Source organism: Bubalus kerabau, chromosome 3 (assembly GCF_029407905.1).
Source record: "Bubalus kerabau isolate K-KA32 ecotype Philippines breed swamp buffalo chromosome 3, PCC_UOA_SB_1v2, whole genome shotgun sequence".
In the NCBI taxonomy this organism is placed as follows: Eukaryota; Metazoa; Chordata; class Mammalia; order Artiodactyla; family Bovidae; genus Bubalus; species Bubalus kerabau.
The window spans coordinates 147776976-147804179 of record NC_073626.1 but is presented as its reverse complement, the minus strand read 5'-3'; the positions used below and the strand labels follow the sequence as shown (position 1 = coordinate 147804179).

General features: G+C 40.2%; 1 protein-coding gene across 14 annotated transcripts in view; it reads right to left on the bottom strand.

The window, feature by feature from the left end:
• The window catches only part of PARD3B (par-3 family cell polarity regulator beta), a 1164360-nt gene that overhangs the window by 147049 nt on the left and 990107 nt on the right, over positions 1 to 27204 (bottom strand). The window contains exon 22 of one of the 14 annotated variants that reach the window (XM_055573212.1): positions 8043 to 8192. The exons of the other annotated variants lie outside the window; for them this stretch is intronic. Within the exon in view, the coding sequence (XP_055429187.1) occupies positions 8171 to 8192 (22 nt within the window). The 3' untranslated portion in view covers positions 8043 to 8170. Of the gene's footprint in view, positions 1 to 8042; positions 8193 to 27204 lie in introns of those variants that run through there. 14 annotated transcript variants of the gene reach the window in all.

The following is a 27204-nucleotide window of genomic DNA, read 5'->3' as shown; positions in this document are numbered from 1 at the left end:
AACAGCCATTGCTCCATTCAGGCGAGGTAACAGTTGTGCCCGAATACCTGCCCTGGAGCAATTTGTAGCTGTCTTCTTGATCTGAAAAGTGAATGAATTACGGGCTATCCAAGAAGAGGGAAAATTAGGCATGAGGCTGATGCTGACAATTGAACTCTATAAATAATCCACAGTGAAAATGAATAAACAACATGCCTTCTTCCAGCGTTCAGCAGCCTCTCGACAGTATGACAGTTGCTGTTTTTTTCAATAAACATGATGTCAGTTATGCCTTTTATTCATCATGGTGAAGTCATGTGTGGGGAAGAAGTGAGTATTTCTTTTTTTTGGCACTTCATATAAAAAGGCTTTTCCTTTTTATTTTTATCATACCAAGGCAAAACAAGCTGTCTGATCTGTAATCTATACATTACATAAACACTTTCATTTCTTCCCTATTTCCAACAGCTTTATTAGCAACAGCATTTAAATTGGTTCTCAGTTATGCATAGAAATAGGTTTCGAAGGGCATGGAAAATAAGACACTGGGGATGATTTTGAAAACTCTTATTTAAACCAACAACTTAAGTTTCCTTCCCAAAAGTATTTTCCCAGAGCTGTAAACAATCCTCCAATTAATTGACTTGATTCTTTTCTTTGCCCGGCCCCTTGTTTGGTCAAGGTACTAATGAACAGAAAAAAGGCCAAAGCCAGGCAGGACTTAGAAAAACAGAGGCACTGCAAAGACTGAAATGGGGAAAACAGAAATTGGATGGTCGAGAGTTAACGACCCAGGAAACATTCCCCTAAAGGATTTACCAGGTATCTAGAGAGTTGTAACCTTTCAGATTAAAAAGTAACAGGTATTAGTTTTCTAAGTGGACAAATAAGAGCCAAACATTATGTGAACACAGTTACAGAGTTAATGAGTACTCACATATCTAGCTCAAAGGAGCCTGTGGATGACTGTGTTTCCTGCATTCTGTTATTTGTCATGAACTTTATTACTCTCCATTCCACTAAGAACTATTTTTTTTTCCTCCCTATTTGAAGACATATTAGGTACAGTCATTCAGATATTATCAGTTCATCATTTGCTAAAGAAACTCGTTCTTAGGAAGGAAAAGTGAAGAACACGTTGAGTGGCATTGCATTATTTTGTGATTCCACATCAAGATGAAAAAAGAAAACATCACATTGTTTTTGAGATATTCCTATTCTACAACAAAAATCATGTTTTACCCAAGTGTAAGCAAGTCCACTAGCTAGAAGCTCATCCCCTACCCCAAGTTCTACATAAAATATAAGCCACAAGGCTCGAATTGAATCGATATATTAGTTCTTTATGTACTACTTACTTTGACATTTCTTAAACTGAATGTTTACTATATATCTAAGAGAGTTTCTAAATTTATAACCTACAAAAAGAGGGAAATTATTTCCTCTTCTTCAAAGAAGCTTTTTCATACTGTGTCCAATCTATCTGGGGAATTGGAGGGAGAAAAAGGCGAGTGGGGAGAGAGGAGGAGCCAAAGAAAAAGAGCTAATGGTCAAAATGCATCCTTATAATAAAATGAGCTTCTTAATGGATGCTCACTACAGGAATAACATTAATTCAGTATTAGGACGTTCAGTGGAAAAATATGAATGTAATTTATCTTTTTAACTGTCAGCTGCATTTCTAAAGCTCTGAAGTCTGTAGCTTCCAGGGGCCTTTTGTCTTTCTGCCATGGCAGGAGTATCTTGGACAGCTGTAAGAGCTTTCTAAGCTATCTTTCTCAAAATCCATTAGCTAATTCAAGGAACCTAATTAGAGCTGCCATTTTGATGGAGCATACTGAATGCTCAGTACAAACTAGTAACACCATCAATGTTTATTAGAAATCACAAAACCCAAAGTGCTCCACTCCCTATGAATATTAATGAAAATACAGCAAACAAAATATTTATTAAAACATATGCTTAATACCATCAAGGTTTACAGACAGATATTGAAAGAGAGAGGCACACACTTGAATTTGACGGCATGTGCCCAGGAATACACAATAAACCCAGATTTATACTGAAGTAGCATGTAATCATTATTTTATGCCCCTCCCACTTGTCTCCCTTGGTTTTGCACCCTGGAATTCAGCAGCTCACAGCTGGCAAGACAGATGCAAGTCCAGAGAAGTCTGAAGAAGGGGGTGGGGGAATCTTTTCTTTTTTTTTTAAACAGATGCTGAGTGCCACAAATTCCTGTCAGTGGGGAAATAACTCTTGCTTCTCTATAAAATCAGCAGCATGATGACGTCAATATTTTCTACCCACCTCTAAATGAGGGTGTCACCAAATGAGTCCAACTAACTATTCTCCCACGTACCCACCCAGGGAGCGTTTCTGCCAGGCATGGCCTCTAATCAAGTGGTGTCTAAGGCGTGAGGTAACCCTGCTGTTGTGCAGACTGGGCTTCTGCTGTTCGCCTACAGTGATAGACATACACACCCTTGCCGAGGCCCAGGAGACCCTGCTCCTCATTCTCTTCTCTTGGGAGCAATTTTAGGACCTTTGTGAATCATTACCATCCAGGGGCCCTTCCTCTGCCCTCAAGCTGTTGCCTCCTGACTCTCTTGCCCCCCTTTCATAAAACTCTAAAAAGGAATCACCTGTTGTCCCGTTTCTTCATCTGCTGTCCTCTCTTTTGGCCAGATGACAATCTGGCTTGCACCCTCATTGCTCTTCAAACTGTGCTCTGGAGGCTCAGCAAACCCTGGCCTCTACAGGGTTAGACACTGGGCAGCAATTTCCTTGTGAATCTCTCCTCCTTGCTTCTTCCTACTTCCTCAGTCTCACAGTTGGTTTCCTTTACTGCCCCTCCCCTTGTTCTCTAAACATGAGCTTCCTTTAAGGGTCTCTGTTTCTTGTCCATACTTTTCACTCCTGGGGATACTGTTCACTCCCAGGACTCTAACACATTCCTTTTCGTGGTCATCCATTTATTCATCCATCCATTCAAAAAGTACCGGAGTGAGCAGATGGGGCAAGTCTTCGACACCCATGAAGACACCCATCTCTGCCTGGGAGAGCTCACAAGAGCTCCAAGGACCATGCTCATCCCTTGCTCTTCATCTGCACCTAAAATGTACCAACACCTTATTACTCCACTTGTTCAGAAACAATTTCCTCATCTCTTTCCTGAAATCTACTTTCTCTCCTATCTTCCTGGCTTTTTCACTGCTTTTCCATGTTCATCAAGACTTAACACAATGACCAGCATTCAGAGTATAGGCTCTGGAGCCAGACTGCTTGGGTTCAGACCCTGGTTCTGCCACTGCCCTCCTCCCTACTTGGGGGAAGTACCTATCCGTGAAATAGGGATGATGATAATTAGACTTCAGAGGATTGCTTTGAGGATTAAATGAGCTACTGTATTTAAAGCAGTTAGAATAGGGACTCCCCTGGCAGTCCAGTGGTTAAGACTCTATACTTCCAAGGCAGGTGATGTGAGTTCCACCCCTGGTCATGGAACTAAGATCCCACATGCCATGCAGTGTGGCCAAAAAGGAAAGGAAAAAAAAAAAAAAACCCCACATTAAAGCAGTTAGAATAGTGCCTGGCACATAATAAGAATTCAATTTAAAAAGCTGCTACTGCTGTTGTCAATCATATTTTATATTATTGTTGATATCTTTTCTCCCACATATTCTACATCTATTGAGTCCTAACCAATTGCCTCTAGCACTATTCCTTCATACATTTTTTCTTTCACAAGCCTAGTTCACACACCCACTGCTCGGACCATGATAGCAGCTTGGTGACTTGTCTCTCCACCCTAACCCCATTTTAACGTGCTGCCAGATGGGCCTTCCTAAAGTACGGCTTGGCTCACGAAACTCTCCTGCTCTAAAAGCTTCTGGCTCTCTTCCCTTTGCTACGCTTCTGTCTCCAGCCTCACCTGCAGTCTAGTCTCCTGTGAAACTTTAACTGTTCCCTAAGCCTATCCTCAGTTCTCACCCACACCCCTCCTCCATGCCTTTGTCCACACCACCTCTTTACCTGTAATTCTTTCCCCTTATATCTAAACAATATAATTAAGATGATATCCATCTTTACTTTTAAAATACCCATTGCCTTGTAATTATGGGCAGACTAATTCTCATGGGGTCTCAATTCCCTCAATTGGCCCCGTTTCCCTCTGCACCTCTTCCTGATCATTCTCTACTGTGCCTGGAAGCTTCTTTCTTACTCTCCCCTGTTCCTCGCACAGCCTAAGCTTGTCACAGCCCCGGGAATCTGTACCTGCTGTTCTTCCTGCCTGAAACTGTCTGCCTCGAGTGTTTCCAGGCATGTTCTCCCTTCTCAGGGGGCCTTCTCTTGCCACCTCATCTTTAGACCCTTCCAGTCCCTCCCTTCCAGTCTGCCTGCTTGTTTCCTCTGTGCGTTGATCATTCTGTGAACACATCTTCACTATGTACTTATTCACTTTTCTCTTCTGCTGACCCCTACAAGAATACCGGATGTGTGAGAGCAGGGACCTTCCATGTCCTGTCTGCAGCTGTCTTTCCAGCCTGGGACTCTAGCTAAAGGAATGATTCTCCACTTGTGAAATTCTTTAAGGTTCTTATATTTAGTCAGCAGATACTTACTAAACACCTACTATTCACTGCAATGATTCTAGGCCTTGGGAATATAGGGGGGAGTACAAGACACACGATTGTGTGACCTTATGTTCTAGTAGGTGGGTGAGACAATACACAAATCAGTGGAAAAGGATATCAAGCAATGCTAAGTGCCACTCAGACCCCTAAAATACAGTGTGGTGATAAGAGAATGACTGGGTGGCTACCTAAGACAGAGTAGTCAAGAAAGACCTTTGTCTTTTAAGCTAAAGTCTGCATTATAAGAAGGAACTATCCAGAAGCAGCTCTATGAAGAACATTCTAGAAAGAGAAACCAGCTCAAAGGAGGGAATGAATGTGATGATTTAAAGGAAGTTAAAGTGATGAGCTAAAGAAAGTGTGGTTTGAGCTTAATGTCCAAGCAATAGAGGTGAGTAATAAGGTCATATAGGCAGGCAAGGCAGACCACAGATGCTTTGCAGGGACTGTTAAGATCTTTGGATTTTACCGTGAGTGAAATGGATTTTACCCTGAGACCATGTTAGAAGATGTTAAAGCAGGAAGAAACATGATCTAATTTAAATATTTAGAAGACAATTCCAGCTTTTGGTAGAGGACAGAATAGAGATTGTTGCAGAAGTCCAAGTAAGGAAAGGTGGAAGTCTTTGGGGCATTATGATTATTCATGTTTTATAGAGCTTAAATCTTTATTTAATCCCCAACCACGAGCAGCTAAGCAATGTGTGGAGTTTAATCATTCTAGGTATTCTGCAGAACCTGTTACATTGTCCTCATCTACGATATGTTAAAAAACATTTTTACGGGAATTGAAAACAAGAAAGTCATTTAAGAAAATGTACAATGACAAGTGGGAAGAAAAAAGGGAGGAAACATTGGTGCTATATAAGGGTGAGTAAGGGTCTGTTCCTGGGGGTCAGGGTGTATGGAGGAGGAGGCAGGGTCACAACGACTCAGTGACCCCGTTAACTGCTGCCTTGAAAATGATTTCCTTTTTGTCTTTTTCCTTCCCAGGCTCATAAGTGAAATACTGTGAGTACATCCCCAGTCGTTTGGTGCAAGCTTTTTTTTTTTTTTTTTTTTTTTACCATTTCTAGGTATGGCGCAGGAAGATCACCGTTTAAAGAAATTTCTACAGGTTTTGAAGTTTTCTTCGCTGCATCATGTTTTCATGGCCTCCTATTTGCAGCCAGGTATTGCTATAATGTCTCAGCGCCATCCATTCCCATAAGGAATGGGTGATGGTGATGCACTAGCCAAATGGTGATGCACATGGCTTGCTACTGCAAGTGGAATTTATGTGTGCTGAAATGATGTTATTGGAAACCTTTTCCGTGCTATTTCATGCTAAATATAGCATGCATGCTTCCAGGTGAAACTATCTGGAAATCAGGAATGTCCAAGCTAGCACACTTTAGAGAAGGTAGGTCAGTATAATTTGCTGACGTTTTAGCTTTGAATTAAATTTAGCTTCTCATCCTTATTAGAATCTAACTGCCAAATAGCACTCTACTTGGATTAATAAAGTTTTCTAATAAGCATATCACTTTCTAGTACTCTGCCAAGGCAGCTGAAATCTTGAGTAAGGCTAAAGGGAGAACTGCCAAATGGAAACAGTATTGATACATTCTCTGTCCAGTACAATCATTCTTTTTATTGTCAAGCACAGCTCTGGGTAAAAGAGAACCGACTATGTTAGAAATGGGATATGGTCACTATTTATGAAGCCAGTCCAGCAGAAGACTTAGAAAACCATGAAAACCCACTCAAGCTAATGCTCCAGATTAATTTAGAATTTAAAGTGCTTGCAATTAACATTTTCAGGAGAAACTAGGGCTTATGACTGGAGTAGAGGGACGAGTAGGTAAGCTACTTCAGGGTAATTGGGAAGCTCTTAAGCACCACTCATTGCCCGCAGGCTGATGACAGAAATTCAATCTTAATTTAGTCCAAGGCTTTGATCTCCATTAAAATACAGATGGTGCTGGATGTCTGTCTCTATAAGACACCATTCATCTGTATATGAGTGAAGGCTTTGGTTCAGTTCAGTCGCACAGTCATGTCTGACTCTCTGCAACCCCATGGACTGTAGCACACCAGGCCTCCCTGTCCATCACCAACTCCTGGAGTTTACTCAAACTCATGTCCATCAAGTCAGTGATGCCATCCAACCATCTCATCCTCTGTCATCCCCTTCTTCTTCTGCCTTCAATCTTTCCCAGCATCAGGGTCTTTTCAAATGAGTCTTTTCTTCACATTAGGTGGCCAAAGTATTGGAGTTTCAGCTTCAGCATTAGTTCTTCCAGTGAATATTCAGGACTGATCTCCTTTAGGATGGACTGGTTGGATCTCCTTGCAGTCCAAGAGACTCTCAAGAGTCTTCTCCAACACCACAGTTCAAAAGCATCAATTCTTTGGTGCTCAGCTTTCTTTATAGTCCAACTCTCACATCCATATATGACTACTGGAAAAACCATAGCTTTGACTAGATGGAAGACTTTGATACCAGAAGGCAAAGTTGGTGAACCTGAGGGCCTGGAAGACTTGGGGAGGGGTTGGTTGTGCTGAAGTGGGGCTTCCCCATCTAAAACCTCTCCATGCTCCACATTCTTCTCCACGTCTAGCTGTGCACTGAACTAATGGTGGTACTGAAGACCAGTCATTGATGGCCAAAAAAAAAAAAAAAAAAAAAGTACTTCACACAGCCTGCTTCGGTGAGAAGATTCAAGAAGAAAATTATGATACTTATTTTAGAAAAACCAAAAAGCCTTTCTCATGCTTATGATTTTCCTTTCCATCTGTTTCATGAACACCCACCCCCTTGCAAACACATTCACAGTTCAACAATGATAATTTAGGGTGATAACACGGATATTGTTTCCCATACTGTAGTGCTCTATTCTGAAATCTTAGGGACCATAAAAATTGGAGTCCTTCCTTCTGCCCTCCCTAGACACCAAAGCAAGAATGATAGGCTAACATCATGTGCTTTTAAAAATGTGTGTGCTGAGCAGGAGCCCAACAACAAGGGAGGATGTCTGTTTACCTCTAGAAATCTCTTCAGCTGTTGCCATTTTATTGCTTTTGTTAAAACCAATGCCTCCAATTTCTTCACTCGAGACATTGAAACATATTCCACAATGGCACACTCCAGGGCAACTGAGCATTAAAAGAGGATTCATACAGTTGAGGTATGACTCAAATTTTGTGGGAGACAGCAGATAGAATGGCAAAGAGAGCGAACCTATAAAAAATTCAGGAGTAATGTTTCTATACACATCCTCTACTCTGTACCAAAGAGAATATTCACAGAGTTGATATAAAACTATACAAGCCAGACGGAGCGTCGGTGTGCTTATCTGCTCATAAAATATTTTGGATAGCTAATTATATAATAACCTGAAGCATATTGCTTGTACATAAAGGGGAAAACGCAGTAAAAGGGTAAAGACAAATGTTTGCACAGTTCAGGACTAAGTTGTACATCAGAGCTTCACATTTAAGGCTTGAAAGCCTACAATTTGACAAACAAAAGGCCAGACACACAGTTACTGAATTTTGTTTGAAGTTCATCTTCACATACAACTGGCTTGGAATCTGCACACAAATAAAAAGAAACGTGAAGACATCAGTGCCACAGACAAGTAACAGCTGTTTTCATTACACCACCAGAATACGCAAGGCAAAAGGTTAATATTTTTGAGGGGAAAAATGTTAACGCTGTAAATAACATGAAACAAATGGCATGATTAGGAGACGAATTGTTCAGCTAGTAAGTTTGAGAAATGACTCCTAAGTCTTATAGGGAGACACAAATGACTCGTGAGGGACCCCCAAATCAAGACTTTACTTTCAAAGTCTTGCACACTGTAACTCTAATAAGAGGATAATGCAAAATTCACTCATGCTGTTAAAAAAAAAAAGGACTACAGGCAGATGATCTAGTACAGGAGTATAAAACATTCTCAAACCAAGTGGAGGTCCAACAGATGGAGCATCAGAACTTTCCATTCCACATTCACTGTTATATAGTTCAGTGCTTGGAAGAGTCACAGGCTCCTCAGAAATTCATGTGTTAAGGATAATGATGGAAAACAAATGCAGTGAGAAGCCTACTTAACATGGTTTTTCACTGATGATTCTTTTTAAGAAAAAAAAAATGCTTAAAGGAAACTTCAGCGTTCTACCTAATGCATTTGTTAGAAAAATGTTAAATTAAGTCATTTGCAGTCAAAATGAACAAATTGGAGGTCTGCCTAGGTGCAGACCTACATGCGTTCCAACCACGTGTAGTCTGGCTAAAGAGATAGCTAATTGACGATTGTTCCTTCCATTGCTTGTCCATTAGGATAAATCCAGCTTGCGGACACTGAACCTTCCAAAGACAAAGAACTGCATTAATTTTGTACTTCTAGAGCGCTTAATAAATCTGACACTGTCTGGTGGTTTTCTTCATTTTCTACCACTTGACAGCTACTGGGATCACAAGTTTCAGAGAATCTATTTTCCTGGGTAAAATTAATAGCAATAAAACAAGCTCAGTGGAATATGACCAAATCACAGCACTCATCATATGGAATTTCAAAAAGAACCTGGGAAATGTATTGGAGAGGATTTGTACTATGCAATGTATAAATTCAAAGTGTTTCCCTGAGTCAGAGGCATTCATTTAATATCAAGACAAATATGATGTCACTTTATTTGTTGAAGCAAACAGGATACCTAAGCCCAAGGAGCAGCTTCATGTGGTCAAGGTTCCTCATGGAAACGCTCAAGACTTTTTCTTTCTTAGGCTGGAGTTTGTGTTGAATCAAGTAAGTTCTTCATAATTTTTCTTTCCTAATGGATTTCCCCCATATATGTTTGCGAGGGGGAAGAAAAGCAAAGGGCAGCAAAACCAGCCTTAAGTGCTTGGCAAATGGTCTTCCTGAATCTGGACCTCATAAATCGTATAAAATGTTATATTTCAACAATAGGCTGGAAAAGCTTTTCTCTCTGCAATGATGAAGCCCAGCTTCAAAATTTATAGTTCATCTCAGAAATGGATTATAAAAGGAGACTAACTTAGCTGTCTATCAAGTGAGCCTGACAATAGCAAATAAGGTGTGAGCGTTCAATGTCAAATATATATTTAATATTAAAATTCTCAGATTAAACATTGCAAAGGGGTTTCCTTTGCAACACATGCTGATGGGAGTGGTGATAGATGGAGCCTGGGTTGTCATAGCAACCTGATATGACATAGCAGACCCTGATGTGACATTTCTTTCACTATCTACTGGGAGGGTCTTATTTTTCTAATATCGCCCATTCAAAGGGATGCTATTCTATTAGGGGTAAGGCTGAGTCGATCAAAACAAGATCCAAACAGATGTGGCTTGGTTCCGTGAATAGACCCAGGTGTGTAATCATTCATTTTTGTAAAGAGGGGTATAAAAACCTGCATCCAAATATGTCTTGATAAATCCAAATAGATTTTCTAAGGGAGGAAGCAGAGGTTGATTCCAATAACTATTCCTCCTGGTAATGGAACAGAGCTGAGAGAGAATGAAAACTTCTAATGGTAATTTGGAACAGGCATGAACTTCCATAAAAATGCTTAACTTTGCTAAGAAGCTATGAAGTTCAAAGTAAAATGATAAGGTACTATTTTTCACCAACCAAATTAGCAAAGATTTAGGGGGAAAAAGAGATAATATTCAGGGTTGTTAGGTGGGAGTGAAATGAACTCTCTCCTACATTGCTTAGTGGGAGCATTATTTGCTTCAATTTTTCTAGATAATTGTTGGCAACGTATTTCAAACTTTTTTCCTTCTAGGAATCTTAAGGAAATAATCCAAGCTGTGTAGCAAGATGTGTATACCCAGGTGCTTATCTGGTAGTAATTTATAACATTGTAAACTCTGAAACACCCTAAATGTCTAGCACTAAGAAAAAGGTTACATAAATTCAGGTACAGTTACATAATGGTAACCATGGAATGCAATAATTTTGAAAAGATTAATTGGCACAGGAAGAGATCACCATATAATGGTAGGAAGGCCATATATCAAAATTTATATGTTCATGTAAATATTATATGTGTATATAAATGTATGAGCACCATACACACAAATTATGTATTTTATATAGTGATATACACAGAAAAAAACACTGTAAGAAACACTAAAATGTGAAGGACGGTTAACTCTGGATTGCAGGATAACTGGTGTTTTGATTTTTATTTTCTAGTCTGGTAACTAAGTTTAATATAAAATACTTATTATAGAAAAATTAGAAAGTAACACTCTATCTTTAAATAACAAACATAAAAGAGAAGGCATATAGTAGTAGAGTCAGAACTAACTAGAATGGAGTAGAAATTGAGGATTTATTCACTGGGTAGTCGGGGAAGAGTTTCTCTTCTATCAGCTTTAGCTTCCTGTTCTTCCTTACTAGAAAGAACGGTTGTAGTGAAGATGAAAACGGGAATGTGTGTGTGAAAGTGCTTTGTAACCCAGAGGAAAGCTACAAATATGAGTTACTTTAAATCGAACACGGTGAAAAAGAGCAAGAAAGCATTTCACAGGGGATATAAGAGGTTGAAGATTAAGTTTACAAAAATATAATTTGGTTAGTGGAGGGGTCATTTAAATTTAACAAAGAAAAGGGTATTTCCCTACTCAGAAGACGGTAGGCTGAATTGCAAATTTAAAAATATATCCACAGGATATTATATTGGGAAACGTATAGGAAAGAAGCCTTTCAGTTGGCGCATGCCTCCTTCCTGCTGAATTGTATTTCAGCTTTCACTAACAATGTAACGTATCACCAACATTAATGAGTGAAACATGCCCCACTGTCAGGCAGCAGAAAACCCGTAGCGTATAAACAATTTGAAATTGTAAAACCCTCTAATGGAGCTTAATGAGAGAGCTAACATTTAGATACAACAGGGCTGACACAAGATGTGACTGTCCCCACAACACAGAATCTCATTACTGTGTTGGTCGTCCGAATCATAAATAGAATTTTAAGTTTGCTTGTATTTTTCATAACTGATCCATGAAGAATTAAACCTGTGATTAATATGCAATGGGTAATATCTTAAATTTATAAAAGCAATCCTCCTTTTATTAATGGGAAAAGGAGAGTTTTGAGAGGTCTGGAAGTTGAAAGTGATCATGGGAGATGGTAATAGAGGGGGACTATCTGGGGACCATATAGTAGGGAAGGTATCGAAACTTCCTCATCCAGAGCTCTCTTTCATGAGATTCTTGGAAGAGCTGCTGGCAAATGCAGAATACCAAGCTTCTGGCTCACGTGTGCTAAGTTGCTTCAGTCATGTCTGACTCTTGGCAACCCCAGGAACTGTAGCCCCCCAGGCTCCTCTGTCCATGGGATTCTCCAGGCAAGAATACTGGAGTGGATTGCTATCTCCTCCTCCCGGGGATCTTCCCCACCCACAATGGAACCTGCGTCTCTTATGTCTCCTGCATTGGCAAGTGGGTTCTTTACCACTAGCACCACCTGGGAATGATGCTCTCGTGAGCCACTTCAACTTCAATTTCTGGAAATTCTCTTTTTTTTTAAATTTTCTTGGTCATCAGTTGCTTTTCCATCTAATTCAAGTGACTGCCCATTTCCTTGTTAATTTCTCTTTCTTCTTCCTGTAGTCAATTTCCTATACTCTCATTTGTTTCTCTTATCCCTTCTGAGAGCCACACAATCCTAGGATTAGAAAGGACATCTAGAGCTCATCCTTCTATTTATTTGACTGATTATAAATACACAAGGCTGATGACTGTGCAAGGTTTCAAAGGATTCTGCAGAACCCGAGAACTGGGAGGACCACTTTTCAGCATCTTGTTTTTGCCCTACATGGCTGCTGCTTCTGGGACTTAAGTGCCAAGTAAGTTTTAAGAATAGAAAATTATTAATCCTTAGGAATGGAACAGGTAAAGTCTTGAGAGAGACAAACACATGAGAATCAGTATAATATTCTTCAGCCTACTCTTTTATGATATAAATTACTATGTCATGCATTATATATCATTACATATTACATGATATACAAAATATTTATTATTATAAAATGCAAGGTGATGGTCCCTATCACTCTAAAAATAAAACTTCACTGTTATAATAACAGACAAAATTTAACTTACATTGTTTGATTAATTGTTGAAAAAGTGAACCACTTGGCTCTAATCTTAAGAAAACCAGGACGACTTTGAAAGACACTAAAGAGAAAGTATGTGTCTGTGTGTAAATCTACAGGCTTAGCTTTTCTTCTTAACTTTCCATGACCTCATGAATTGAGCAGAAAACTCAAATTATACAGTTTACATATCCTGTGTTACCTTCAGAGAATAACAATATTCATCTATTCACACCTCTCAAAAGCCAGCACAGGAGAAAGCAATCTAATTCCAAGACTATAAAAGCATTGCTGGCTAGAGGAAAGCCCAGCTAAACAAAAGAGCCCTCAGACACCCTGAGTGCTGACAGCACCCAACCTCGCTCTTTTCTGTTCCAAGTAGGTTGAGTGACGATTCCCTCTTCTCTATGACCGTGTGTATCCCTGGGCTAGTGACGCTTCTATAAAGCAGGTTTGACAACAATGGAGAGTCTCCTGCCTGCTAAACAAAAAGTGACAACTTCATTTGAAAGCCGTCCCTAGATGTATTTTGTGTGCAGAAATTATCTGTGACAGTCCCGATCAAAAGAGAGTTTCATTTCACTTAGAAGGCAAATGGACAATACAATAGATTATCTTGGATGTTATCATTTTGTTCAGTTAATGGTTAAAGTATTTTCTAATGAGTTTCTCATAGGTTATGACTTTTAAACTTATAAAAGTAGGTTTTCATTGATAATGATTTTTTAAAAAATAATCCAATACCTGTAATTGAAGGAAAATATGTAGAAAAAGATATGTGGATATATTAATTTGAAAACCTAGCTCTAGTTATATAAACTGAATGCTTCCATATATGAATCCATGGATGTATCTGGGCAATTTTACCATAAGAGTTTTTAGTTTACTCCTGATATTTGGAACCCACCTTAACAACAAACATCAATATAGATCCACCTACAAAGACAAAACTGTGAACAACATACTTTTAGTCTCTGAATCAAAGGGCATGAGCCAGGACAAAACTTGCAATTCATCAAATGTCAGACTAAAAGGATCAATCCTTCCTTCTATGTCTGATACACATCATTCTTGGGCTTGAAAAATCACAACAGACTTTGTTTTAAAGAATACTTTCATGCTCATCCATCTATCATAGGCAAGAGCACTCTTGGAGAGTCCCATGATTCTAGAGTAAATTCCATACAATTATCCCACACTGTTTAACATACATCCAAACATTACTTTCTTGGCTTTGTTTCACAAATTATCTCTTTAACTCCTAGCCTTGGATGACTCACATCTGTATTAAATTTTATTAGATTCATAGGTAGGTCTTCAGTAGATTCTGGGACAAAGGATCTAAGTGGGAAGGGAGATTATCCTGAAATACTAATAGTGACTTACCTGTATTCCTTTCTTCTATAGTCCTTGCCCTGCCTTTAAAAGTTTTGGTACTATTCTGAATAAGAGAGATTCTTTTTAATCTTTTTTTAAGGAACATTTCTACACAGCAATAAAATTTATAATAGCCTAATTGCAAATTTTGATATTAAATTGGAGCAAAGGAAAAAATCACAGCTAAAGCATGAATGTATGTATATATGTATGTGAGTGTAAGCTCAGTTGCTTCAGTTGTATCTGACTCTTTGAGACCCTATGAACTGTAGCCCACCAGGCTCTTCAGTCCATGGGATTCTCCAGGCAAGATACTGGAGTGGGTTGCCATTTCCTCCTCCATGGGATCTTCCTGACCCAGGGAGCGAACCCGTGTCTCGGGCACTGCAGGCAGATTTTTTACCACTGAGCCATTGGGGAAGCCTGATATATGTATGTATGTAGATATAATTCTATTGCCAAAAATTTTTTTTCTTTTTTTGACAAATCTCATAACTCAAGTTCTCATTATTTAAGGACAAAACCACCTGAATGACAGACAAGAGAGATTTCCAATATGAAGTTTAGGGAGATTCAGAGTAATGTTCTAATTCCTAAAATCTGGGGTTATGGGAGAGTACCACTGCAAGGGTAAGCAGAAAGAGTTTTGAGGGTGGACCCATGAACACTGTTTAACAGAGAAGGTAGCAAAGAGGTATGAGGCAGCAAAATGAAACTCAAAGGCAGCAAAGGGGCCTGAGGAAACAAATGATAATGATAGGAAAGATTTCTTTTTTATTTAATTGTTAAAGCTACTTTGAAGAGGAATAAGAAAGGATAGGTCACTTCTGGGAGGAAATGCTTTGACATGATAACAGCACCAGAGGAAAGGCAGAGCAACCTGAACTTCTATTTTGCTTCCATTAAAGAATCACAGAACCATATAATTTTGGAGCCAGGAAGAAAGGCTGAGATCACTTAGTCCCACCCTTCCATCTTTGCAGATGAGGGAAGATGTGGAGAGATACTAAGTGACTCCAGTGATATCACCAAAAGTAGGCAGAAGAAAGGCAGGAAAGGATGGTGGGAGGGGAGAGAAAAATACACAATCCAGGATGCTTAAAAGGCACTCCGGTCGCTGGTGCTCACAAATTACATCCAGGATTTTGAAACAACGGAAAAGAGTGCCCCTAGAAGTGCAGATGGTATCCTTGAGAAATTGTAGAAAATGGAAGATGTGGCCAGATACTTGAGGTGAGCAAATCACAAATGGATTTTTTTAAATGGCTTAAGCAAATTCTAGAAAAAGTAGAGGACAGAGGGTTTGGTGCTCATTTCTAGCAAGATTCTCTGGAATACAGCAGTAGAGCTGACTAGCGATTATCAAAAGGAGTTAGCAACAAATGTTAGTTGTGGGGAGGAGATTTATGAAAAAATAATTGCCAAGAAGAGTCTTATCTCTTGGCATAGTGGCCATACCATGCTGACTGTAGCATCTGAACAATAAATACTATCTTGTACCCTTAGGAAATGGTTGAAGCAGAGACTCGATGGAGGAAATGGTGACTTATTGTGTTTGGGGAAGACTTTCATCTATGGATGCTAGGCTAGGAGGCATTTCCTGATGGAACAGGAATAGCATGTGTTGCCCCAGTGGTGGCAGCCAAAGACTAGTAGAAACTAGCAGAATCACTGAAACCTAAAATTCACAGCAGATCAGAGGGAGGAGGCAGCCAGAGGGAGACTGTGTTGACGAGGAAGCCAGACAAGTTGTATTAACTTGGGAGGCTGGTCAGTCCAAGAGTGACCAGAAAGCCGTGTGCTCTTGAAACCTCCCAGTTAAGAGTGGAGCCACTTGGCTTCACTGATTCCTCCAAAGCATACTTATTGATTATCAGACGCCTCAGGAATAGATGCTGGGATTAGAAATAGAGTATTTCTGCTTCAAGATTTCATTGAGAAAGCAAACAAGAGACAGTTAATTCTAACACATGATCATTCTGTGGTACAGGTCTCAGGGGAAGCCAGTCCTTGAGTGGTGGAGTCTGGGCTAAATCCTGAGTAACACATAGGGCTTCACTCAGAAAACAAACAAACAAAAATGGGCACAGTTTCTCTCCAAAAATGGGAGAAACTGCACCATAGTCAGTTAGAGCAACGGTCTTGGATCATGCAGCTAAGGTTGGGGGTCCTCAGAAAATTGGGAGGATGGGGAGAGCTCTAGCAAGAAGAGAGCTGAAGAGGGAGTTGTATTTTGAGAGTCATCTGTAAAAGGTAATGCATATAGAGAACTTACCTGACTCAGGTGGTAAAGAATCTGCCTGTAATTAATGTAGAAGACCGTGATTTGATCCCTGGGTCAGGAAGATCCCCTGGAGAAGGGCATGACAACCCACTCCAGTATTCTTGCCTGGGAAATCCCATGGACAGAGGAGCCTGATGGGCTACATGAGCATGGGTCACAAAGGGTCACACAACTGAGTGACTAACACTTTCACTTTTATATCGGGAGCACAGGGCAAGATTTCCTGGCTCAGTCACCGTAGTATCCCCAAAAGAGCCTTACTTAGATTAGCGCAACACCAAAGGGAAAGCATGAGGGGCCAAAAAAAGTGTTTGAGGAATGCTGGCTCCAACATTTTCACAAGGAGAAATGTCACGCATAGACGACAACCAGACCCACTTGTTCCCTCTTCCTGGGAAAGAGTCTGGGTGTTTGGCTCAGGGAGGTAGAAATCTCAGTAAGGACCCAGATTTCTGGCTGAGCATCTAGGTGGATAATAGTGCTCTATATGAAGGTGTCACAGGCACAAAAATAGCAGCAATGGTTGGCAAGAAAGGCTTGTAATTAAAAGTGAGTATTAAAACAAGAGACATGCCATCTTGACAGGATTATCAGTTGACTGATAGTAAGAATATAATCCAAGGAAAGAGAAGGCTCTGCTCCGAGGCACTGCCTTTCACCATTCCTGGCTAGAATGAATAACTAATGGGAAGGAAGGAAGGATTGTAGTTGAGTGAGAATCACATGGGAGTTAAACTGTTGTAATTGGTCATACACAGGCCTGAGTCAACTGATGACAAAATTTATACGAGGGGACTATACACACTCCATATCTGCAGGTCAGGCTCCATGCTCCTGTTTAAGGAAGAAGCTTCTTAAGCTCAACTAGATTTTTGGTTCTATCTTACTTTCAGGTAAAGCAAGGACAGATCTGGAATACAGTCAGACCAGCATCTTGTCTAGCCAAGTCCATTTTGAGGTTTAACCTCACTGAAGGACTGATACTAAAGCTGAAGCTCCAATATCCTGGCCACCGGGTACAAAGAGCTTACTTACCGGAAAAGATCCTGATGCTGGGAAAGATTGAGGGCAAGAGGAGAAGGGAAAGACAGAGGACAAGATAGATGGTTGGATGGCATCACTGACTCAATGGACATGAGTTTGAGCAAACTCCAGGAGATGGTGAAGGACAGGGGAGCCTGGTGTGCTGCAGTCCATGGGGTCACAAAGAGTTGGACATGACTTAGTGACTGAACAACACTGCAGCAACTGGCCCCAAGTTGGGGTACATTCCTCTAGAGATGGAAAAGGTAGGACTGACAGATTTGTCTGTTCCCTAGAATGTGGAATGCGTTATTTACATGTCTTTTTCTTACTCTAGTCTGTAAACTCTGCGAGAGAAGGAACAGTCAGTCTTATCTAGCAGAAGTTTGGGGTTTAACTTAAGGAAATGTTTTCTGCCATCAGAACTACCTAAAATGAGAAGGTCCTTCCCTTACTCTGGATGCTAGTATCTGAAAAACTTCAAACTGAAGCATCAGCCATCACTGGGAGTATGTTGAAGGGATTCCATGCTATCCAACCTGGCAGCCAATAAACACAAGGGGCTACTGAACACTTAAGATGCAGCTAGTCAAACTGAGACGAGCTGTAAAGTATAACAAATACAGCAGATTTCAAAGACTTGGTATGAAAAAAGAAATATAAAATAGCTCTGTAAAAACTGTTTGGAATACTTGTTGAACTTACATTTTACATATATTGGGTCAAGTAAAATACATTATGAAATTAATTTTACCTCTTTAAATGGAGCTACAAAATTTTTAAAATTACATGTGTGGCTCACCTTATATTTCTATTGGACAGAGCTGCTCTAACCTGAAGTCAAACAGCTCCACTGTCCTGATACCAGGCCTTGTGGTTCTGTTCCGATTTTGACTGTTCCCCACACAAAGAAAAGTCTCCTTAATTCAGAACATCTTCCCATTTATTACAGTTCAGTAGCATCTCACATAATTAATAAACACATCAATAGGTGACCCAACTCCCACAAAAAAAACCCTTTTTATCCTCGCTTCTAAGTTGCAAATGGCTCCAGTGATGTCTACTTCTTTTTGTTATTCAAAAAAGAAATAAATAATCTCATCTAAAATAAAGGCATTCAAACAAGACTGTGGCAAATGACATACCCTAGAAACTTTTGTCTTGTTTAGGATGTAGTTCAATGAGGATGATACTCTTATGAGAAAATACAGTATTTAGTTAAAGTAACACCAATACACAAATATGAGAATAAACCACATGATTTTAATGTAACTGGCTTTAAAGCAAATGATGGAATAAACAGAACCATTGAGACTCTTAATTGAATGGGGTGTGGTGGGAAAAATGGATTACTTATTTGTATTGATAAAACTAATCTTGGCAGATCTGTAACAGTGCTTGGGGAAGAAATTAAAATTTATGCTTATTCAATTGTGGAGACAAAGCATGAAGCGAAGGTCCAAACTACTCTGAGTGCAATAAGAGGTCAAAGCAGGGATAGTGACGCAGACTGCAGCTTTTACAATACAAGTAAGACAAAGAGAAAGTCATGCTCTCCCTTCCAGGAAACAGAATCCCAAACAGAGCCAAGAATATTCTGACCTGTACATGAATGTGCTTTCTCACACATCTCCCCGACGTGAGGAAATGACAGCTGAAACTTTGGAAGGTTATAAAAAGATCTGCCACGTATTCATTGGAAATGATTTTTAAAACCAACAACAATGAATCACTACCTTACTCTAGCCCATGCCCTTGCTCATCACAGTGTAGTCCCTGGACCAGCTGGGTGAGCATCAGTCACCCAGGAGCTTGTCAGAAATGCAGAATCTCAGGCCTCACCTTGGACCTCTGGAGTCAAAATATTTTTTTTCAGATCCCCAGGTGATCTGAAGGCAGCAGTTGGAAAGCCAAGCTTTTCCTCTGTAGAAATAGACTTCTCTGTCATAGCTGCTTACTTCCTATCTGGAGAACCCCACGGAGGGTGACCTCCTGCCTCTCACCCTGCTTATGAAAAGAGCACCAGTGAGTTAGGGATCTTCGTTGGAGGCAGCTTTCAACCCATCACTGGTCAATTAATGCAGCTTTTAGCTGCAATTATTGGACATCACTGCTCCCCAGATGCTTCTGACATCTGCACACAAGTTTTTACCCCATTCCTTCAACAGGGCAGGTTTTCTCCCAGAAGGACCTGTTTTCTTTCCTTTTGCATCATTCGATTTTCACCAGAATGGAAAAAGCTTTGAATTATCAGTTTTTCTAAAGTGAACCGATACTGCCTTTCTTAAAGTAGAATGACTTGCCACTCAGCCGCCCGTAATTACAGCAAGAGCTGCCGGTGACCTGGGGACTGCTATTCAGGAGAGGGCTATTACTGTCCTCAAGGAAAGTTTATAGATTTGGGCTTTATACTCATGGGGGATAAAAGAGTCTAGATAATGAAAAAGAATTTTAGGGAAAGAAAAATAACTTAAAAGAAAAAAAAAGAATACAAAAGTCAACATAGCAGGGTGGTGGTTGAGTGTCTATCACAGCTCTGGATTCAGGCTAAGTAGGTACAAATCCTGCCCCTCCCCTGATGACATCAGGCCAGTTCCTTACCCTTTCTGCAAATAAGATTCCTCATTTGTACTTTGGGAATAGTAAAGATGGTCAGAAGGTTAAATGACACATGTAAAGCAGTGAATACAGCATTCAGCTACAGCAAATTCTCAATAATGTTAGTGTTGGCTATCTCCTGGTGGCTCAGTGGTAAAGAATCCACCTGCCAATACAGGAGATATGAATTTGATCCTTGGGTTGGGAAGATCCTTTGGAGAAGGAAATGGCAACCCCCTCCAGTATTCTTTCCTGGAAAATTCTATGGACAGAGGAGACTGGCACGCTACAGTCCATAGGGTTGCAAAAGGATTCAGACATGACTTAGCGACTAAACAACAAATCATTATTAATAATTCTTGATTTTATTTCTTACCAGCCATTGCAATTTGCTTTCTGTGTTATATGACATTAAATTAAACTTCAATTGTTTTAAGTAGACAATGCAGATGAAAATGTAATAAAGGCAACGTTTTAAAAACATGCTAAAATGTCAAATTGCTCTCCTTTTCTTTAAACCAGGAGCAAAATGATTTCGACTTGTTAGAGAGATCACAAAGTCATCTCAGCACTACAGTGTAGGTACAAGTCTCAAATTACAAGGCATCTTGCTGAACCAAGAGCAGCTTGGTGTTGACTAATTAACTTCTCAAGGCTTCCGAGGGGTCTCATGGGCATTTACAGGTTCTACCAACCCAAAGAAGGCTGAAGAAGAGGAAATAGGATTAACTTCTTGATTAGAAGGGTGATTAAACACTAGAACAGAATACCAAGGGAGGCTGCAGGATTTCCATCCCTGGGGAACTTTCAAACAGTAGCCACAACTGTCTGGCCTGTAGGATTTGAATCTTCTGCCTAGTCACAGGGGATTTAACCGAATACACTCAAAAAGAAAAACATACATTTTAATGTTAATATATTTTTTAAATCACTAGAATTATTTTACTTGAAATTTACAGGAAAATATGCTCTTGACTGACCCCACCCACACCCTGAGATTCCTAAATCCCTTTCTTGGCTACTCCATGCTCAGTGTGGCTGCAATAGTTTTACAGTACTTGTTTCTGTGTTTGTGTCTCCTCCACTAAACTATGGTCCCTGAGAACTGTCATGCACAGCCACACATGAACAGCTGGTACAGGAGAAGAGTAGGTGACCATTTAGTTGGATGGATGCAAAGACATCTAAAAGAGCCTTTGAAATCCTGCTACCAAACTTTTTAGTAGCCCTTTCACTTCTTTATTCAATAGTTATTGAGCTGAGCTATGACAAATACTGGAGAAGGCAATGGCACCCCACTCCAGTACTCTTGCCTGGAAAATCCCATGGATGGAGGAGCCTGGAAGGTTGCAGTCCATGGGGTCGCTGAGAGTCAGACACGACTGAGAGACTTCACTTTCACTTTTCACTTTCATGCATTGGAGAAGGAAATGGCAACCCACTCCAGTGTTCTTGCCTGGAGAATCCCAGGGACGGGGGAGCCTGGTGGGCTGCCGTCTATGGGGTCACACAGAGTCGGACACGACTGAAGTGACTTATATAGCATAGCATAGCATGACAAATACTCCAAAATCACTGCAGATGGTGATTGCAGCCATGAAATTAAAAGACACTGACTCGTTGGAAGGAAAGTTATGACCAACCTAGAGAGCATATTCAAAAGCAGAGACATTACTTTGTTAACAAAGGTCCATCTAGTCAAGGCTACGGTTTTTGCAGTGGTCATGTATGGATGTGAGAGTTGGACTATAAAGAAAGCTGAGCATCGAAGAACTGATGCTTTTGAACTGTGGTGTTGGAGAAGACTCTTGAGAGTCCCTTGGACTGCAAGGAGATCCAACCAGTCCATTCTAAAGGAGATCAGTCCCGGGTGTTCACTGAAAGGACTGATGTTGAAGCTGAAACTCCAATAGTTGGGCTACCTGATGTGAAGAGCTGACTCATTTGAAAAGACCCTGATGCTGGGAAAGATTAAGGGCAGGAGGAGAAGGGGATGACAGAGGATGAGATGGTTGGATGGCATCACCGACTCAATGGACATGGGTTTGGGTGGACTCCGGGAGTTGGTGATGGATAGGGAGGCCTGGCGTGCTTCTGTTCATGGGGTCGCAAAGAGTCGGACATGACTGAGCGACTGAACTGAACTGATGACAAATGCATTCAACAAATATTTCTATAGCACCTGCTATGTGCAAGGCAAACCTTTACCCCAAGGAACCTATGATAGAGACAGATGCATTAAAAAAAAAAATAGGTGTTTCCATATACCAAGATGTCTACTGTTTCAGACTACAGGAAATACCCACTACAGGCGGAAAACAATAGACTGCACTTGTTTTGTCTCTCTCACAGAATTAAAGAGTAGCTTCTTAAAAACCCAATGGGTTCTGCCTACCCTAACTCAGAATCACGCAGCACGCAGGAAGGAAATAAAATATGCCTGGTTACCTGGGATGAAGGCATTAGTGAAGATTCCTTCAGTAAGATACTTTGCTGGCCCATTTTCCCACTTGGAGGCTTTTACTCCAAAGGAATGTCTCCTGAAGCTATGACCAGGCTGCAAGGTGTGTGAGAAGGGTGGGCTTCCCTACTTGGCAAGGCCTGTTTTGTTAAAACGCTCTTGGTAAACAGAAAAGGCCAGAGTCTATCAGGATTTCAGTTGCAGTGTGCAAGTGACTGGCCTATAAACATAATGTTAAACAGCTTTTCTTCAGCAACTCTGACTGTTTAATTAATCTTCAGCCATTAACCATTCATTTCAAATGCCACTTACGAAATCTTAATTTTGCACATTATCAGCTGGTTCACAAATAGCTAACTATGAGCAGAAGTGTAATGATCTCTCTCTCCCTGTTCTTAGAGCTCACCAAGATTATAGCCAATTTTGGGTTCTTAATTAACCATATGCATATTAGCATTTAAAGCTAAATGACAGTTGTTTTTTTTTAAATAAAGAATTAATGCACAGTAAAATGTTAACACTGGCACCATTCAGCTGCCTCTTGAAAGGCCTGACGGTAGTGCCTGGCCAGGGCATAGCTACCCTGAATGCTCAAAGGTGACATGTGTCTGGGAATGCGCATCCTCTCAGCTGAGTTCCCCTAAGTGAGCACACTTTTGCAATGATATTTTGGATCCATTGTTAAAATTCGTCAACTTTTACATTTCAAGAAGAATAGGAAATGCCATCTCTGAGTTATTCTTTAGCACTCAGCAACCAGCATCAAATAAAGACAGCAGCACACCCGTTTTTTGGTAGTTGACCTGAATTAGGTGAATACATTCAAAACAAATAAGGGGACAGAACAAAAAACTAAAGGTCAGCTGAAGCTAAAAAAAACTTTTTCTCTATCTAGTACTCTATTAGCACCGAGAGAAAAGTAATTTGCAATGTTACAGGTGTCCACGGAGGTCAAAGTCCATGCTAAAACCTGGGCACAGAATTTGTTCAGGTTGGCTCATCATAGTACACAGAAGGCTTTGATCCATGAGCCAGAGCCTGGCTCACGTCTGAGATTTGATGGATGGCCCACATCAAAACCAGCTCCAAACTTCAGGAACTAGACTGTGATTTGATTGGTAGTAGTAATATGCATTCAGATTATAAATATAATATTTTGGAGAATTATGATAATCTTGGGCATTTTTATTTTTCTTTTATCCAAATATAAGGATTCGAAAGACAAATATAAAGAATTCCAAATGAAAATTATGTTGCATCATCTACTAAAACTCCATGTTCCTGGAATGAGAAAAAATGTTACAGTGTTCATTAAAAATGTTTTACAACACTGTAGGAGTGAAAATGGGGAAAAGAGCAGACCATTTTCTGAATCACAATGTGAATTGAGGTACAGCACCTTTGAATTCATTACCCATATGATGTAGGTGATACATCGGTGGTTATGAGTCTCATTTTAGTTATATTATACCTGTGCAAATTACGAAAGCTGGTTTTGACTGAAAATAACATGTGCAGGTGTCAAAAAAAAAAAACCCCAAAACATTTAAGATTGCAATTAGACACAGAAATGTACTGATTGACAAAAGAACTCAGAACCAAACATGCACATAAGCAGTTTGGGCCTCAGCAAACTTGGCATTATGTAATCCTGTTGGCAATTCAGTTTTTAATCCAAGTAAGTACTTAAAATGCAAGCATATCTTGACTCCACAATTTCTGAGGTTGTATTCAAAGAGAATGGCAATAATTTATTCTCCAAGAAGGCCTTTCAGACTGAAAGGAATCATGTGAGCTTTCCAAAGGATAATGTATAAAATCCACTGAACCAGATCCATTGAGTGATTCCTTCACTAATCAACTCATTTAATCAGCATGCATTGGGTACCTATGATGTCCCAGGCACTGTGAATACAGATACTTAAGGTAAGTCTTGCCTACAGAAAGGTAAGGTTTCATTAGGCAAATGCAGCAGTTACACACAATGTATAGGTCTGATTTGAGTTAAGGAACTAATGGTGATTGTTAACCTGCTGAAGGACAGGGAAGCCTGGTGTGCTGTAGTTCATGAGGTCACAGAGTCAGACATGACTCAGCAACTGAACAATAACAACAGCAACCTGCTGAAAGAAGAATGACACTTTAAACTAGTGATTCAACAAGTACAGAACCCAGGCCAGCAGCCTCTGTATCACCAGGCAACTTAGGAATGTCAATTTTAGGGCACCATCCTAGACCTACTATATCTGAAACTCTGGGATGGAGCCAAGATCTGTGGTTTAACAAGCCCTTCAGGTGATTCTTTGGCAAGCTCAAGTTTGAGAACCATTGCCTTGGACCATTAATCAGTACAGTTCAGTTCAGTTCAGTCCAGTCACTCAGTCGTGTCCAACTCTTTGTAACCCCATGAACTCCAGTATGCTAGGCCTCCCTGTCCATCACCAACTCTTGGAGTTAACTAAAAACTCATGTCCATCGAGTTAGTGATGCCATCCAGCCATCTCATCCTCTGTTGTCCCCTTCTCCTCCTGCCCCCAATCCCTCCTAGCATCAGAATCTTTTCCAATGAGTCAGCTCTTTGCATGAGGTGGCCAAAGTACTGGAGTTTCAGCTTTAGCATCATTCCTTCCAAAGAACACCCAAGACTGATCTCCTTTAGAATGGACTGGTTGGATCTCCTTGCAGTCCAAGGGACTCTCAAGAATCTTGTCCAACACTACAGTTCAAAAGCATCAATTCTTCGGCATTCAGCTTTCTTCACTGTCCAACTCTCACATCCATATATGACCACTGGAAAAACCATAACCTTGACCAGATTGACCTTTGTTGACAAAGTAATGTCTCTGCTTTTGAATATGCTATCTAGGTTGGTCATAACTTTCCTTCCAAGGAGTAAGCGTCTTTTAATTTCATGGCTGCAGTCACCATCTGCACTGATTTTGGAGCCCCCAAAAATAAAATCTGACACTGTTTCCCCATCTATTTGCCATGAAGTGATGGGACCAGATGCCATGATCTTCGTTTTCTGAATGTTGAGCTTTAAGCCAACTTTTTCACTCTCCTCTTTCATCAAGAGGTTTTTTAGTTCCTCTTCACTTTCTGCCATAAGGGTGGTGTCATCTGCATATCTGAGGTTATTGATATTTCTCCCAGCGATCTTGATTCCAGCTTGTGCTTCTTCCAGCCCAGCGTTTCTCATGATGTACTCTGCATATAAGTTAAATAAGCAGGGTGACAATATACAGCCTTGATGTACTCCTTTTCCTATTTGGAACCAGTCTGTTGTTCCATGTCCAGTTCTAACTGTTGCTTCCTGACCTGCATATAGGTTTCTCAAGAGGCAGGTCAGGTGCTCTGGTATTCCCATCTCTTTCAGAATTTTCCACAGTTGTTTGTGATCCACACAGTCAAAGGCTTTGGCATAATCAATAGAGCAGAAATAGATGTTTTGCTGGAACTCTCTTGCTTTTTCGATATCCAGTGGATGTTGGCAATTTGATCTCTGGTTCCTCTGCCTTTTCTAAAACCAGCTTGAACATCTGGAAGTTCATTGTTCACATATTGCTGAAGCCTGGCTTGGAAAATTTTGAGCATTACTTTACTAGGGTGTGAGATGAGTGCAACTGTGCGGTGGTTTGAGCATTCTTTGGCATTGCCTTTCCTTGGGATTGAAATGAAAACTGACCTTTTCCAGTCCTGTGGCCACTGCTGAGATTTCCAAATTTGCTGGCATATTGAGTGCAGCACTTTCACAGCATCATCTTTCAGGATTTGAAATAGCTCAATTGGAATTCCATCACCTCCACTAGCTTTTTTCATAGTGATGCTCTCTAAGGCCCACTTGACTTCACATTCCAGGATGTCTGGCTCTAGGTGAGTGATCACACCATCGTGATTATCTTGGTTGTGAAGATCTTTTTTGTACAGTTCTTCTTTGTATTCTTGCCACCTCTTCTTAATATCTTCTGCTTCTGTCAGGTCCATACCATTTCTGTCCTTTATTGAGCCCATCTTTGCATGAAATTAATAGTTGATCTTTAACTATAGGAGCTTAAGTTTATCAGATTAATAAGGCATCTTATAGCCCTGTGAGCGAGTGATATGGGGTGGGGTGGGAAATAGGTCAGATTTCTGGGAGCTAGGAGGTGCACGTCCCTGAATAGGCTGATAATAATGGGTATCCTGAGATGCGATGTTGAAGAAAATGGGGGTACCTTTTCTATGCTGTTATCTGTGCAGGGGCATATCTCTTGGTATGATGAAGAGAATGAAGAATGCAGAATGATTAACTCATCTAGTTACTAAGCTTTGGTTCTCTGCCTGGTATTGGTAAGAGGACCTTGTTTCACTTCTTCCCAAGCTCCTTCACAAGCTTCAGCCAAGTTCCTTTCCACATCAGGGCTTTCTCCTATGTTGTTCTTATGTCTGAAATGTCCTTCAGTCTTTTCTCCCTGACAAACTTCTGACTACTCCACTTTTCCAAGTCTCAACTTAAAATGTCACTTTCTCAATTAATCCTTCATAACATCAAATACATTCACAGTACCTTGTATTTTTCCTTAGGTGTACTCAAGAAGTAGTTAAAATTATTTAATATTTGTATCCTCCAGTAGATCTTAATTTCCATGATAGAAGGAACTATGGTCAAACCAATATTGGTTGAATAAATAGAGAGTCATTAACTAGTAAATTCTATGTAACTCAAAGAAGAGTAAAAGAGCCATGT